The sequence below is a fragment of the Electrophorus electricus genome, chromosome 4 (genome assembly GCF_041902795.1).
Source record: "Electrophorus electricus isolate QZ-2024a chromosome 4, ASM4190279v1, whole genome shotgun sequence".
In the NCBI taxonomy this organism is placed as follows: Eukaryota; Metazoa; Chordata; class Actinopteri; order Gymnotiformes; family Gymnotidae; genus Electrophorus; species Electrophorus electricus.
In genome coordinates, this window is record NC_137500.1 from 14,475,164 (window position 1) to 14,491,480 (window position 16,317).

General features: G+C 39.3%; 1 protein-coding gene across 3 annotated transcripts; it reads right to left on the bottom strand.

Annotated features, from left to right (window-relative positions):
• Positions 1–573: 573 nt before the first annotated feature.
• irf5 (interferon regulatory factor 5) lies at positions 574–10,920 on the bottom strand. 3 transcript variants are annotated; one of them, XM_027014272.3, is made up of 12 exons: positions 10,644–10,920; positions 9,692–9,881; positions 8,748–8,809; positions 7,966–8,089; positions 7,294–7,416; positions 5,687–5,873; positions 5,573–5,598; positions 5,386–5,413; positions 4,888–5,211; positions 3,986–4,375; positions 3,465–3,583; positions 574–2,525 (listed from the first exon to the last, which is right to left on the bottom strand). In XM_027014272.3, the coding sequence occupies exons 4-12, from the start codon at positions 8,014–8,016 to the stop codon at positions 2,337–2,339; spliced, it is 1,437 nt and encodes a 478-aa protein (XP_026870073.2). In that variant the 5' UTR covers positions 8,017–8,089; positions 8,748–8,809; positions 9,692–9,881; positions 10,644–10,920; the 3' UTR covers positions 574–2,336. The 3 variants fall into 3 exon arrangements, with proteins under 3 accessions (XP_026870073.2, XP_026870072.2, XP_026870071.2); XM_027014271.3 differs by lacking the exon at positions 9,692–9,881; XM_027014270.3 differs by lacking the exons at positions 8,748–8,809; positions 9,692–9,881.
• Between the last annotated feature and the right edge of the window lie 5,397 nt (positions 10,921–16,317).

Sequence of the window (16,317 nt, forward strand, 5' to 3'; positions counted from 1 at the left end):
ACTTATAAAACATACAGGTATACAGCTTTGGCTTATAGGTGGCCTTAAACATCCCTCTTTGTTGTCCCGATGCAATCTGCCACCATAGAGGGGCTCTATTGTCTTGCTTCCACTTTTCTGTACTGTATATAATGATATGCAACTAAACTAGAATTGTGGATGATGGGAGAAATTCCTAAGTCCATACCTGACCATATCAGGCACAACTTTCTTTAGGCCTAAATGGACAAGGTCCTCTTTTCTACTCGAGATAAGCATTCTACTGTCTGTCCAAAGTGTATTGTTAGTTAGCACACCTCACTCCCGCTCTACTTTGAATGTTACGTACATAGCCATGTATGTTAATGTAGATTCTGGAACCTCACCACTGTAGGTCCTTTGTCGCCTGCCAATTTCATGCTGATGTAGCAGGTAAGGTTAAAAAAAACTGCAAGCAGAAGGTCAAATGGGACTTTTTTTCATGTTTGTTGCATGTTTTCTTTAGTCTTGGGGTAAAAATCCTTTTATGCATAAACACTCCCCATTTTCCCAAAGTGATCATTACAGGCACTGGAACACAAAGGCACAACTGAATCATCAGGGAGCATCAGGTGATACCTGCTCTCAAACACTGGTGTTGTATTTATTGAAATACAAACAATGGTAAAAGAGATTTGGACACACAAAGTATTTACACTTCAAGTCAGCATAATCAAAGGTTTTTTTTTCCTTTTTGTAGTATGTAGCATACTTAAATACATGGACCCAGTCATTTAAATAACCTGATTGTTACATACTTTTAACCATAGTGCATTATGGGGTCTCTCTCATCCATAAATACACGTCTAGGTGGTGGTTCTTCTGTGCAACTGACAGACTTGGGACAATGAGAGAGAAACTTCCTCATTCCTTTACACCTTTTATATTCAGTGAGAAACAGCACCTCCCCTAAATGTTAAAATATCCAGGGATAACAAGGAAGTATTACAAAGAAATATTCATTATGGATCCATCAAGTAAACACATGTATAAAACTGACTGGAGCATTGTGTCATCTGCTGCTCCTGTAGCTAAGGATGAATGAAAATTCCCCATGCAGAGTGGTCTGGCAATGTTTCTCAACCTAGTGCTCAGGACCAGTGAGAGCCCACATGTCTGCCTGATCACAGAGCAGGCATTTTGGGAGCTGTGTTGTAACAAAAATGTGAACCATCTAGTGGGATCCAAGGACTGGGTTGAGACTGATGTGTCAAGATCAAGTTGTTACACCTTTACCCAAACTGAGGGGAGGAGGTATTAAGACAAGCCAACTCTCACAACGACAGCTCCAGCAGTCAGCTGTAAAAGGTGTTAATATAATACGTTTATTGAAACAGTTACTGTCATTTTATATTCTATATGGCTTTGAGTCCACATACTACATGAGACTAAGCTTATTTCAGACCTGCAGAAGTGTGATAATAGTGTATGTCCAGGCTACGTTCCTTGAAGAGGAACGTATTCACTGAGGGGGAAAAGCACTGGAAACAAAAGGAACAACTGAATTACCAAGGAGCATCAAGTGCCCACACTAAGAATACTGCTATGGTATTTATTGAAATACAATGTTAAAAGAAACAAATCAAGGAACACAAAGCAAAGTATTTACATTTCAAGTCAGGATAATCAAAGATTCGTTTTTTTTCTTTTTGCAGGTGCGCACAACAGGTGGGAGAGCAGTGATACATAATGTCATATATTGGTCAAGTTACCCGATAAAGAATAAACCTAGTGCTTAAACCTAGAGATATTTTTAGAGTGGGAAGCAACTCAGACTGGACTCAGGCTAAGATTAGTCCCAAAGGAAATGTTAGTGATGTGTTTGTTTTAGTAATTCAGCGCTGGAACACATTTTGGGGCGTCTTTCCCAACCAGTGTAATATATGCAGACCACACTGTCGCAGGTGTCAGTTTACCTACCTTTCACACTGCAAGAATTACAGGTTTTTGCTTATGTAAGCCTTTCATTTAGTGCATTACACCACTGTGAGATCAAAGCATTTCAACTTTACTCCCTAACCAGGGTCTGGTGGATTTTACTTAGAAAAATCCAAAAGATAATTTAAGCATGATTGGGTATCTAAGGAGAACTGAGTATATTTTTCTGGCCAAATATGAACCATTTTAGTCAAACTAAACCATAAATAAAAGTGTATGTTGATCTCCAGTGTGTAGCTTAGTCCACAAATGAGGCTAGTACAGAGTAATGCACAAAATGCACCTCAGCCCCTAAGCACTTTGATCTAAGGGCAGGGCAGCCAGTTCCTGGACGGTTGAAAATTGCCATGGCAGTGACCCAAGTGAGTGTCCCAGGAGTGTTACTGGAGGCTCTGAGCCCATGTGCCCTGAGCATGCTGATTCTGCAGCAGCCGGTGGAGCTCCTTAAATTGCTCCACGGTTTGGTCTTTCAGATCAGGGTTGGAAATTTGCAGGCGGATGCTGTCCGTCGACCACGAGAGCTCACCAGAAAACATCTCAGTGAGGATCCTCGCCACCACAGGCACCACCTAAATGCAGCAACCAGTGCAGTATTGTGAAAAGCACACACAATGCAGGTTTGTCAGAGATGGATGACACTGTAGTGTCAATGCTGAACCACTATTAGAAATTATTTTTAGCCTAGGCTTGTGTTTAATCTGAGGGCATATTTCCCAGACCCAGAGTCTACCTTTCTCAAATCAGTTCCCTCACCACTGTGGGGTTTTTAGATAGGCAAATGGTTTATACCCTAAAAATCAAATATCAATAACAAGGTAGAATTTTTCATCATTAGCCAAGCTACCCCCCCCCCCCCAATTGCAACTTGTGAAAATCATACCGGGAGGCAAGAGTTGGTCTGAAGTAACAACAGACACTGAAAATTTTAAGTACTATATTCCACATGTTACACTAGGCATACATTTATTATGGACAGTATTTCAAAACTTATGCCTACAACCACCAACAATGCAAGAGATCCATTTTCCTGAGGCCTTCATAACCATTTGAAAATTAGAGCCACTCTATCAGAAGTGAAATTAAACTCTTTAGAGTGGTAAATTAGGATGATGGTAGCTCCACAGGTTAGGGTGGAAAGAAATTCATCACAAATGACTAACTAACATTACCCAGCAAACTGATGTATTGTAATTAGCACAGTCCCAGAAACTACACTATGGAAATTGCACAATGCAGTGTCCACATTCCAATACGTAACTGGTCTGCTGCAATTAAAAAACAAACAAACAAAACGTACTATTCCCATAAGCTCTGCCTGCTTTTCTTGTTAAATTCTATCAGTGTTCTAATGATTCACAACCATTAAATTGCCCCAACAAAAAGTTCTGTCACAATCATTGCAAATGGTAATCAGCACAATATGTAGAGTACTTGCAGCATATTTTAGATTTTATGAAGTGGGAATGCTTAAGACACATGTTTTTGTGAATGAATTGAGCTTTGCACACCTGGACAATAATGAGCTTCTTCTCTTTGGGCTTATGGTCAGGCCAGTCCTCCCCGAAGCAGAAGTATATTTCAAAAGGTGGCGGGGTCGGCGCCTCCCCTTTCTGGTACAGGATGAGTCCTGTCAGAACCACAAGCCATTTTTTTTGTGACCCACTGATCACAGACATACTGTGTAATGTTTTAATATTTAACATTTTTCAAAAATATGTTATTGCTATAATATAGAGTTAATTTATTCAGGACTTTGTTTACATCTACTTTGCGAGTATCTAAAAGCTTAAATTATTTTTATTTTCATTTCATCATTTTTCACTATTGGCTTTATGGTCATTTAATTTCTAGTGCACAAATTTGAAAGTGGGCAGTGGTTTTTCCAAACGGGCCTCAGACATGGCCTATTGATCACACAATGAGAATAAGAATAAAACATAGGAGATCCAAAAATATATACTTCCATTTTTTCCCCCTCACTCTACTAAATATATAAAATCTGAAACCTCAGTGAAGGAGCTTCACTAACCATGCAGGAAGCTGTTGAGGCTGAACACATTGATCTTGCGCTCCCTCTCCATGGGGTTGGGTGGGCCGTTCTCAGGCACACCTGGCCCAGACCAGAACACCTTGCACTGGCACAAGCGTATGGCATAGATGTCCTGCCCGCGGATCTCCAGGATCAGGCCTCTGTCCATCACATCCAGCAGGTGGTCTGTGTAGAACCTCTGCTTTTCATTCTGGATGTCAGTACTGCCAGGGAATAGCACTTGGTGGAGTGTGACCGGCCCAAATAGCTCCACCTGCTCCGGCGTTGGGGCAAGGTTACCATAATAGAGCCGACAGCCCTGGGGGTTGCTTACAGTCAGAGAGCCAACTGGGCGGCCCCTGTACTGGAATTTGATGTCAAGGTCAGTTACTAGACCAGAAAGAAGAAATGGAGGGAAAAAGCAAAATGGTACCGTTTGACACTGTTGTTTGTTGTGTACAACATATAGTGTTAATGTGTAGCAAGTATTATTTGTTAATTGTTAATATCAACACAGTTTTATTTCCAGAACAGCTTTGGCTTTTCCAATATGCTGTCAAATCGTTGCTACCAGAATCACAGACCCACTGCAAAAAGCTCTGCAAAATCGTATGAGCAAGAGACACGAGATGCTTCATGCAGTCAAACTAAACAGCTAACCTATAAGAAGTCCAACAAGTTAATTAGTGTAATGTTTTCCAAGTCTGAAACACTTCACCTGTGAACAAACACTAGCATGTGCACTTGGTTAAAGTATTAGGCTAAGGGCCTGCTGTGAAGGATGTTCACATTGCACATGAGATGCATGCATCAGCATGCATATTCTACAAGTGCTTTAATAAAATTTGACATTAACCCCAATGATATTATAAAGTAAAGTAATCTAAAGATGCATTGCTTACAGGGCAGCATGTGGGGACTGCTCAGCAGGTCAGAGATGCAGGGCTGCACATGGCTCTCTGCTTGGGCTTGCACCTCTTGCATGGGACTGTCCACAATAGCTCCTGGACCGCTGACAGCATGTGGGACAGTGGATGGTGGTATAACCCCTGTACCTATGCCAAGTCCATTCGGAAGGCCTTCACCGAGTATAAAATCCTCCTGCTTCACAGTGGCAACCATGTGGCCTTGGCCAGTGAAATCAGGGGCTATGACAGGCACCAGGAATGGATCAACTGTACTGCGGGGAAATGCTTGGTAGTTTGCAGGTTCAGCAATTCGAGAGTCTGACAGAGAAAATATAAAAGTTTCATGTGTCAAAATACAAAAAACAAATAAAGGTGTGACCTTCACAATCATATTTCCTCAAAAAGCTCAAATGAAGCTTATGCACGAAATTATATATACTACCTACAGAAAAAAACAAACAAACAAAAAAACAAAACAAAACAACAACTTACTGATAGAAAGGTGCTCAAAGTTAGGCAGCTACAAGAAAGACAAAGGGGAACATAGTGAAAGCAAAAGCATGTTATTTTGACCAATGAGTACATAGCAAAATCAACTCTATTTCTGAGTGCGCTAATGCCATCTTGGCAGCATGCAACATGGCCTCATGCTTTCATCCACTCCACCTGCAAAGCTCACCTCCTCCTCCTCCTCCTCGACTCCATCTAAAAGGGCATGAAAGACACGGAATTAATGACACCTCCACCTTCACTTCCAGTTGTACCCCAAGCACCTCCTGCCACTACGGTTTACCTCCGTTCAAAGGCTGGTCGCAAACCTCGTAGATCTTGTAAGGCTGCACAGGGGTCTCCTTGGTGCCGTCATATTTCAGAGTAAACTCACGGCTCTTGTTCAGGGCACAGCGCAGATTGGCCTTCCACTTGGCTGGGTCTGGTTCATCCACACCCTCCTGGTACTTCCCTGTCTCCAAGGCCCAAGCCTGTACAGTGTGGAATGGATAGAATTAGCACTAGTAGGGTTGTTAGGAATCTGAATCAACTTGGACAGTGCTTCTCCAACTGCTTGAGGTTAGCAGATGTTCTAGAAAGGCCTTTTGATTTTGGGGCCTCAGGACTTCCTCTTATGACCAATTGCTGCAGTACACAGCATGGAGGGAATCGAAACTCTCACCACTTTTAGTTCTGCAAAGCTATTTTTGAGAATATGACTGAAAAGCGACTCAGCCATCAGATAGAATAAGCAGGAAAGCAAGTTGCAAGCGCATAAGATATGGCTGTGAAAGGCAAATCACTTGAGGTGGTTTCCACACTACCCATTACAAAACCTAAACCTAGAGCAAAAAAGAGTATGTCTGCATGCCTATTTGTGAGGATCACCAGGAACTTGGTGAATCATAAAAATGGTAATTGATGGTTGTTCTTTGGAGTCAATGAACATTGCTACAAAAATGTTTATTCTGTGATGGGTGAGGTTGAGCACCTGTCAAAAATACATATTAGTAAAAATACTGAAAATATTGGACTGCAATTAAATAAAAAGTATTCTTGCTAAATGCTTACAAGTGCTCGATTTTGCCTTGTCTTTTTCCCCCCTTTACCAAAAAGCATACTTATATATAAGCTAAATACTTCTATATTAGATAATACATTGAAAAATAAAAGATGTATATTAAGAGAAAGCAAAAAAAAAAAAAAAATCACCTGATTTTCTCTTTTTCTTCTTCTTTTTCTTCTGAACTGATTGACCGCAGAGCAGGCTGGAGTAAGCAGCCATAATACAAACTACCTTTGGTGCACCCCCTATATCTGTACAATGTCTCTAAATTAAGATGTACTATAAACTAAGATCTACTAAAGGAGACAAGTTAAAGTTCTCACTCTCTCATTTGGACAAAATCCTAGTAAGCCCTTGTTGAAATAAGTAAAGTTGTTTTACTATAAAAGTCATGTTCATGACAGCAAGACAAAACAAAAACAAAACAAAAAAAGGAATTCTGAAAAATAAAAAAGTTATTACTGAGTGATTGTATAGATGACATCATTTAATACTAGGGTGATCCTGTTGCGCTGTGTTCCACTTATAGCTCACTGCTATTGCTGGAATATTTTCTTAGCACACCCATCCATGATCTCAAGGGGATTCACTGGTATTAGGCAGGTAGGATTCAGGCACTGCATCAATTATTTCAACATAAGAGTCTGCCTTCTATCTGCCTTTAAATGTTCAAATAAATAAACACATGGATGAAGCTGATCATTTAACATCAAGATGCTTAGTATGTAAGGAAACTGTGGATACAGTTTGTGTATAAATCTCTTATACTAACTACAATAGCATGCATATAACAAATTCAGAGGTGTATGCAAAACAGACAAGCATCACAGCCAAGCAGCACTTACCTTGAATATAGTGTTTTCTTCTTCCAGTGTGGGAAGGTGGCGTGTGGCATGTCTCCAGGGGATTTGAAACAAACGGCGATCCTTGTTGAGCCAGTGGAGGCCTGGGTATTTCCCACTGTTCACCTGGGGGAATGAAAATTAATATAGGTTTAGAAAGAAACAATGTCACAGTGATGTCCTGAAGGGATAGACCACAGTTGAGTATTTAGAGAGGTCTGGTGCACCTAGTTTAACTGGTAAAGGGGCCTGGTAATCAGCTAATAAGCAATCAGGAAAATACTAAAACTCTGCAGTGCAATGTTTATCCAGCACAAAAGATTTTTTTTTTTTAATGCACAGCAAATATGAGCCCATATTTTTCAAACAATATTTTTCACCAATTGTTTGACTTTTCACCTGTTCCTACATCCTAACAGTTTTTAGTAGTAATATAAACACTAGACTATAATTAAAATGTATTCATTTGCGAAATACCTGTAGTGCTGTTACATGACACTACCACATTTTAGCAAACCTCAGAATAATTAATATGCATCATGAAAAGTGTGAGGCTCTGTTCTCGCCATCCCTAGTCAAGACTATTTTTTGCCCTTTTATATGAGGAAACATCACACTCAGAACAAAACAGAGTTCACTGCTCACACTGCTCACAGTACCTAGTTTACTACTCACCTGAGCCAGCAGCCACGGCTTAAGACGAATTCTCCTGGGCTGGACACTCATGGTGCCAGATGGGGAGGCCAGCTGCCCTTTAAGGGTGTGAACAGTCTGCCCACTTGGTCTGACCTATGGATACCTTTGTAGGAGGGGGCAACACAGTGCCTGCAGAATTAGTTGAAATGTACTAAGCACAATATACTGAGACAGCTTCAAAACAACAGGCTAAGGTGGCAAAATATGGATTTTGGCAACAATGCTACAATCACAAACTGACAGGTGACAATATAGGATACAGCAAATTAAACTTTGCAACAGTTAAAATACAAAAGCAGTGTGATCCAAACATTTGCAAAAGGCATTCACCTCATTTCCATCTTTTACTAAATGAAGGGTCAGATTACAGTCCCAACTGCAACAAACTACAACTAAGCAAAGGCATATTTGCAGGATTCACCATTACTGTAATACCACATTTTGCTCAGACTTTCAATGATGTCTTCTACATGACCTAAATTCACAAACACTTGAACAGTTTAGATGTAGCACCTTTATCAGAATGATAAAAAGATGGTGTTAAATTGGCAAGAAGAGATGTCACTGAGATAGGTGTGTAACAGCCAAAAAGCAGAGATGGAATCAATGTGATCCATTACTAAGTAACAGGCTTGAAGTTGGGATGGGGCCTAATAATAAGCACAACAGGTGGGGCAATATTGCCTAAAACAAGATAATTACATGAACATAGTGCTTCCTTCAAGTATTAGAACACAAGTTAAAATCATTTATTTACTTACATGCTTGCTTGCTTATTTACTGAAGAGGCACAAATCAATCCCCCAATGAACGCTGACTAAGACTTGATGAATACAGCAAACAGAAAACAGAGTAACCATTTGCATATCTGCCAAAGTAAATACACTATTTATAAGTTCTAAACACGAGATGCCGTGCCACAAGCACACCAAGGCCAACAAAAGACCCAGACACATCCATATTCTTCCTAGTATACTTCCCTAAATGCTTTCAGAGAAATCCATGTGAAAATAACATTTACAGACACACACACACACACATTATATATATATATATATATATATATAAATAAATATATACACATACATATTATATATACATATTATATATATTATATATACACACATACACACATACATACATACATACATACATATTAAAAACACACAAATTTGCGTAACTGCTAGGAACTGAGAGTTGTGAAATACCCTTTTCTGTCCAAGTTTAGTTTGAAATTGCATTACTAGGGTTTTTATATATAATATTATGCAATTTCAAACAACTGAGCTTGGACAGAAAAGGGTATTTCACAACTCTCAGCTTCTAGCAGTTACACAAATTTATGTTTAGCAGCATACATTCTTAAAAAAAAAAATCTATGAATGCAAAAGAAAGGAAGTTAGTAATCACTAACTTTCACTTCAGTGGTCTGCTATAAAAATGGAACAAAGCAATATGACCCATAATTAATGTGCAATATGTAAGTGTCAAAATTGGAGATTTGCACAACTTTGGACATTGCAACACTTTTAGTGCATTTCCTCTGCTCTTACAAGGTGCAGTTTATATAATGCAGGCCTTTACCTTTTGGCAAGTTATTTTAAATCTAATATAATATTAGCTTGTGTAATGGAATTGTAAAATAAACACTTATAAGAGTAAATCATTAAGTATTTTATTAATTCACGGTTTGAAATCCACTCACCACAGAAGCAACATGGTGCAAAAACCAAGCCTGTGACCTTAAGAAACATGTTTTGAAGCTGAATCAAAAATAAAGTTCTTCTGCAAGACACTTAGTAAACTTTCCAAAAAGTACCAGGTACTATCCACAGCTTTTCCCAATGGACAACCAAAAAAAGGCGAGAGGAGTAGAGTCTAGCCGAGCCGGTACCCTGCCGTGGAAACGCACCATAAATGCGCACAGTTCAAGACTATGCTTTGACAGCTTGTATCAGTAGAATGTTGTTAAGGAAATAAATTGATCTCATCGAACACAAACAAACATTTTGACATTAAGATCTCAAGGTGCAAATCCACATCGAGTTGGCTAACCGGTAACCTAAGTATCCGATCTTGACAATTCATATACAGAGATTTGCCTTTCTACAGGCTACCGGACATTATTGGGCTTCTACAGAAATATAACATGATTTGTCTTAATGTTCATATTTAATCACGAAAAGGTTTCCTATTAACTCGATAACAACAAACACCAAACATTTTAAATGGCTATATATCTATTCAAGTCCATTCAATGACAGATAGCCAAATTATCTTTCAAAACTGCAGATCCCGAATACCGATTTCTGGTACAAATCTAAATTGCAGCCACAATGAGAGATATACTATATTCTACGCGATCTCAGCTACTTCCCTTTTTTAGCTATCGTGCAAGTAACCTGATAGCAACAAAGTTAAGCGTATAGCTCCGAAAAGCAAGAACATAATTTGTCAATTTAGAACTGCACTGAAAACTGTTCCGAACACGTCCGCGTCATAGAACGTGCATGTGGGGCAAATAAAACAAACTTTAAACAGCTTGCCTTCGTAGCGTTTAAACTCGATTGGCCCAAACGCATTTGCCCATTTTGAAGACAGTGAGTGCAGCATCACCAAAAAAATAATAATAATTACGTAAGTGAATTACAAATTACCTGCACAACAAATATTCCGTCGTTAGACTCCAGAGATTAACTTTTGAAGTAATCCTGGCTCGGTCAAACACGCACCACACAGATGGTAGCTGTTTGCACGCATGGATCCAGGTGTACGGCTCTAAATATCTTAAATTAAAAAAGAAAACGGATATCCATGAAGCTGCGACAGTTTTGTACTCACAGCACTTCAAAAAACGTAATCAGTGCTAAGAGAGATACTGTCGTAAATGTCATACGAAACAGGAGCTATGAGGTTATTTGCAGAACTTACACAGGTACCACCCTTCCGGATGATATGCATAGTAAACGGAAGCAGTACATTTTCATGTACAAACGGTGCATCACCCTCAATCTGAATTAACCCAACTAATCCTGTTATAAGAGAACATTTCATATTCAAATAACAATGAAAGAAACCCAGTAAATCTGACTGAAACTTTACCAAATTAACTCTAAATAAAATAATTAAAATACTATATATATATATATATATATATATATATATATATATATATATATATAATGTGCCATCTGCATTTAATTGGATAATTGAATACATATGTATGTATACACACACACACACACACACACACACACACACACACACACGTTATAACAGGGGTTTCGTGTTCAAACTCAAGCACTAACATTTGAAGAGCAGTTCAGGTCTGAGGTCGCTAGGTGGGTGTCTATATTCGTGATGATGATTACCATAGACTCATATCAGTTTCATGGTTCCCACGATCCCAGTACTTTACATTAGTGTTTTCTTCATGTTTTACCAGTAGTGCTCTATTTCTTATGACAATTGAGCCCTTTTTAATTGACACATTTTTTTTGTTTATTTTACAGTTCATAGATTTCCATTTTTATATATTATTTATTTTGAATAGGTGATAAGTAGTATTCTACTCTCTAGTGACATGTGAATGATTAGAATGGAGCATTCATTTAAACTATACTTGGATTTGCAAAACCACCCTGAATCTACCCTCCCAGATGGGGAGTGGATAACACACGTACAAGCCTTTTAATTATAGCAAATCAAGGTGGAGTTTAAAGCATCATTTTTTTCTGTGCAGTATGCACCATCACACTTGCTCTCTTCAATTCACCTGTAAACCTGCACTGAATCTAGACAACAAAGACACCAAAGAATTCTTAAGCCTTGCTGGAGTACCTCACTCCAGAAATGCTAGTGCCTAGAGAAGTGCCAGAGTGAAGCTCAGGCCTGCAGCCCTAAACGTGCCACTTGACGAGAGGTGGCTGATCCAACCACGGTAAAACAATTTTGGCCCAGAATGCTCATTTACAAGGAATACTTGGGGGCTCCGTTTTGCTATTGAAGCACTTCTGAGGACCATTATTAGTTTTAGAAATTTTATTGGTTAAAAAATGTACTTGAAAATGTTTTATTTTTAAAAAGGTTTCTGCACTTCATTGGCATAGCAACAACAGAGGACGCAGACACACGTCATTAATGCAGTGTCCACTAGTACTAAAGTGCTTTACTACTGGACATGACAAATTCTTAATTCTGAAGGTCCAAAAACGTTCAACGAAATGATCAGTAAACGTTGTTTTGGTTTCTCCAGTGAAATTGATTACATCTCTTTGCAAGAAATACAAAAATTAACACATGCAGTGATGCATATGAGGAATTGTTATTAACAGTTGATCTTTTATGGCTGGTTATTTTAATGGCTGTGTTAATATATTTACATGTAATACATCTAGAGTTGGCTACACTATCACAACAGAGTTAAATTTGGAGAAGGAAGAAATAATATTACATTTATTGAAATGACGACCTGACATTTGGCAAAACATAATTTCTTCTGTTGGTCAAACTTGTCACTCTGCAACTAGCTTCACCTTAAAATGACAGCACTTGCTGAGACTGTGACCTAACATCTCTCAGAATACACAGCATGGAGCTGCAGGTTTCTTATCTGTAGCTAATGTCCTTACACCTGGACCCCATGGTTGTGTTGATTTAGCCTTCTTACTCTCACTTGTATAGAGTACGTTTGAGTGCATTAACGGATGTAATTGGATTACACATGACATTGGAATCTCTTGTGAGGAACTTAACGAGGGCTGAAACTAGGAAACGTTTGTAATGTAAATTTAAATGGCTTCCCTTACTGGCCCACTTACATGTTTTTGAAGATACTAACATTTCTCAGTGATTAAAAAAATAATAATCTATTAGAGTCTGAAAACAATCCTTCCGATCATTGAAGTTGTGTGGTTCACAAGTAAATATAGCTGGCTCTGGAATGGTGAGGCAACTCATGCTGATATATTGTGCAATTATCCTTCACAAGGGCTGCAGCGCTATCCTGCTGTTTGTCAAAGTCTGCTGTGGAGAAGCATGCTGAAAGAAATGAGCACTGTATTCAATGATCTGTGTCCTGCGTCTTGCACAAAGCCATAGGGCAAACAACAAACAAGGTATGAGTGGTGAAAAATCCCTCCCAGCAAAACCCCACTGAAAAGATGGTGAAAAGACAATTTTGTCAGCTATCTTAACAGCAGTGAGATCTGACTGTAAAGTGGAAAAAACCAAAACCCCAGACTTTATCATGATCATGAAAAGATATCTATAAGACATCCCTCTACACAATTTGGTTGCATAGTTAAAGTTGACAACATTTCCAGACTGTTTCAACAACTTGAACGTAACATAATTTCAACCTCAATAATTCATGAGTATGCATCACTTTATATAGCTAGCAGTTTGTTTGCTGGTTCAAGGCAAGGCATGCTACCTAGCATGGTGGCTAATGACTTGAACACATATCCAGAATGGACACCCTTGATTGCCAGAATGGATAGCAGATTATATTGAGAAGATTAATAGCTAATTATACAAAAAATAATTTATAAGGGTGGGAGTAAATAAATAATAACCTCACATCCAAACAACGTCCATAAAAATCTGCTCCACTTGACAAAACATAGCTAGCTAGTTGACGCTAGCTAGCTATCACAGGCTTCACGGATTATGGCTGTAGTTGTCGGAATCTGCTATGCTAGCTAATGCACCTAAAACTGACAAGCTAACAGACAAGCTAGCATTAGCTTCTAATGGAAACCTAGCGTCTTCATCTTAACTTGCCACATAGGCAAACAGCATGTGTTGTATCTATACCTTCCAAGTCTCACAAGCTACGTACGAAATCGCATACTTCTACTAAAGTAGTATGCCAAAATAGTAATTCCGTGATTGATAGTGTGTCCAAAACACACTATCCATCCAAGCTCACAGCTGTATTCACTGCTGTTAGTAAAAATGAAAATTTGAAGTGTGCAAATATGAGGGGCCGTTGAGGGCGAAAGCAGTGTAACACTTGCTCACACTCGCACTGCATAACTATGAAGCACTTGTGCATACAGATGAAATAACTGCGCATACATATGAAACATTTTCACATAAATGACTTACTACTTACACTTGCGTATGATATCTTACACTTGCATATACACGCACATTAATTCACTGGTACATAAACAGCCTCACTGTGCTTGCATGTATGTGTGTGGCTGCCACGTGAAATGTAGATTATATTTGGTTTTTACCATTGAAAATAAATGTTTGTGTTGGTCATGAAGCTTAAGTTCGTGTTTTAGTTATATTTCCCGGACCACCTTAAATGGTATATCAAAAGAACAAGAAAAACGAGATTTAAGGTGGAACAGAAAATTTGAATAAGAAGACAACTACAGCCTTCAAGAATTCAGAACTGTGCTTCAGAATTGGTAGAGAAAGAGCTGGTGAATATTTGAAATTATATATATATATATATAAAATCAAAACCAAAAAGTATCTGTTTTCCTTTTCTTTTGGTCTGCAATGATTTTCAGAGCATTTATATAGCTGTAGTATATGACCAACTAGGCACAATCACACTATAAGCAGCTGGCAGCTGCATGAACACATTAAAACATTCAAATAAATATTTTCTGCAATTTTCTGCAAATCCTTGTTTCTTCCCAGTTCTCCACCCATAACATTGTGTCTCCACCCTTCTTATACGTCTCTCTTCCCCTTCCTCTTTCTGAAGTATTCCCACCTAATGTTGTATACTGAGCAGGTTTTTCTGCCTGATGCCCTTTGTACTGACTTGTGTTCCCCTTCCAATCCTCATCCTGGACTCAGCCTTCCTGTTTTGATCTTGGATCAGAACAATTTCAGCAACCTCAGCCTCACGCTCTGGACACTCTGAATCATGCTCAATGCATTAGTAGCCTGCTTGTCTTCAAAATAAAACTTATTACAATTGGGTCCTTTTTTGTCCTTTTGAGTGCTTGCTATCATTGCAGAATACTTGGCCTAACTATGGATCCAGAAGAGGTGCAACACAGTCTCGCCAAACAAGAAGCAACTGTCACAGAGCTACAAGAAACTATTCAAAGGCTCACTACAGTTCTGTCTTCTCGCTCTGTACCAACTGCTTTCACTGTTTTTGACTGTTTTTGAAAGGTAGTTACTGTGGCTCTCCAGATCTTTGCAAGAATGTTTTAATGCACTGTGTACTGTATTTCACCTACTGTTTCCCACTGTCTTGTGTTGGCTTTACTGACCTGTGAGGCGGGTGCCTGGGAGACTGCCTCATGAGACAGCCAAGACCCAGCACTGTGCTCTGAATCAGTTTTATAACCTGTTTAAGTCAGGTTTTTGACCATCCGGCAGCAGGCAGGGATCCATGTTCCCAGTTATGAGATCCACCAGGGTAGACTCACAGCCCCTACCTATGCCCAAGATTTTTGCACCATAACAGTGGGAAGCAGTTGCAGTTAACCCCCTCCCAGAACTGTGTTACACTAGGGTCTGTCTGCAGAACTACATCTCGTCCTCATCATCTACATCTTGTCCTCAATGTGTGTCCTCAACCTTGTCAGAACTTATTCAGATTGCTGGCACAGTGGACAATCGAAGGAACACCCATCAGCCTTTGTTGAGCAGCTGATCATCTTCATCTGTAAGAACAGCACCTCTTACCTCCCAGGAATGGGCCCGGCATTATTCCAGGGGCATATGCCTGTATTGCGGAGCTAAAGGACACTTCTGTGAACGTTGTCCTATATGAGCTCACAGAACTGAGGAGAGGGAGGTATCTCCTGCAACCAAAGTAAGAATGTCCTCTCTCATTTCTTCCATTTCATGGTCAAGAGAGTCAGTCTGTGCATCCTGCAAACACAGGGAGACATTATCAACATTTGTGCAAGTAAGTAATGATCACATTGGTAATCACCAGCAAACTTTGTTCTCACCTGCTTTTGACATGATTTTGGAGTCACAGCAATCCTGTAAAGGATTTACACTGTTCTACCTGCTTTCTTGGTGTAAAACCAGCATTTGCTTGGTAAGCCCCACTCTGGTAAGCCTGACTCCATTTTGGTGATGAACAATATTTTTTCCGGCATGACAGAGCACCATGTCACAAGGCAAAAGTGATAACCAAGTTAAGAACAAAACATTGGAATTTTGGGTCCATGGCCAGGAATCTCATTGAGAGCCTGTGGTCAATCCTCAAAAAGAGGGTGAACAAACAAAAACACAGAAACTGTGATCAAATCCAAGCACTGATCAGGCAAGAATCAGTCAAGATTTTGCCCAGAAGCTGATATCCAGCATGCCAAGGCGAATTGCAGAAGTCTTTAA

Coding starts and splice junctions, on each gene's coding strand:
- irf5 (XM_027014270.3), bottom strand. CDS start 8,016: ATGAGTGTCCAGCCCAGGAGAATTCGTCTTAAGCCGTGGCTGCTGGCT. Junction 7,417..7,965: donor AGCCGTGGCTGCTGGCTCAG/GTGAGTAGTAAA, acceptor TCATTCCCCCAG/GTGAACAGTGGGAAATACCC. Junction 2,526..3,464: donor AGAAGCTCATTATTGTCCAG/GTGTGCAAAGCT, acceptor TGCTGCATTTAG/GTGGTGCCTGTGGTGGCGAG.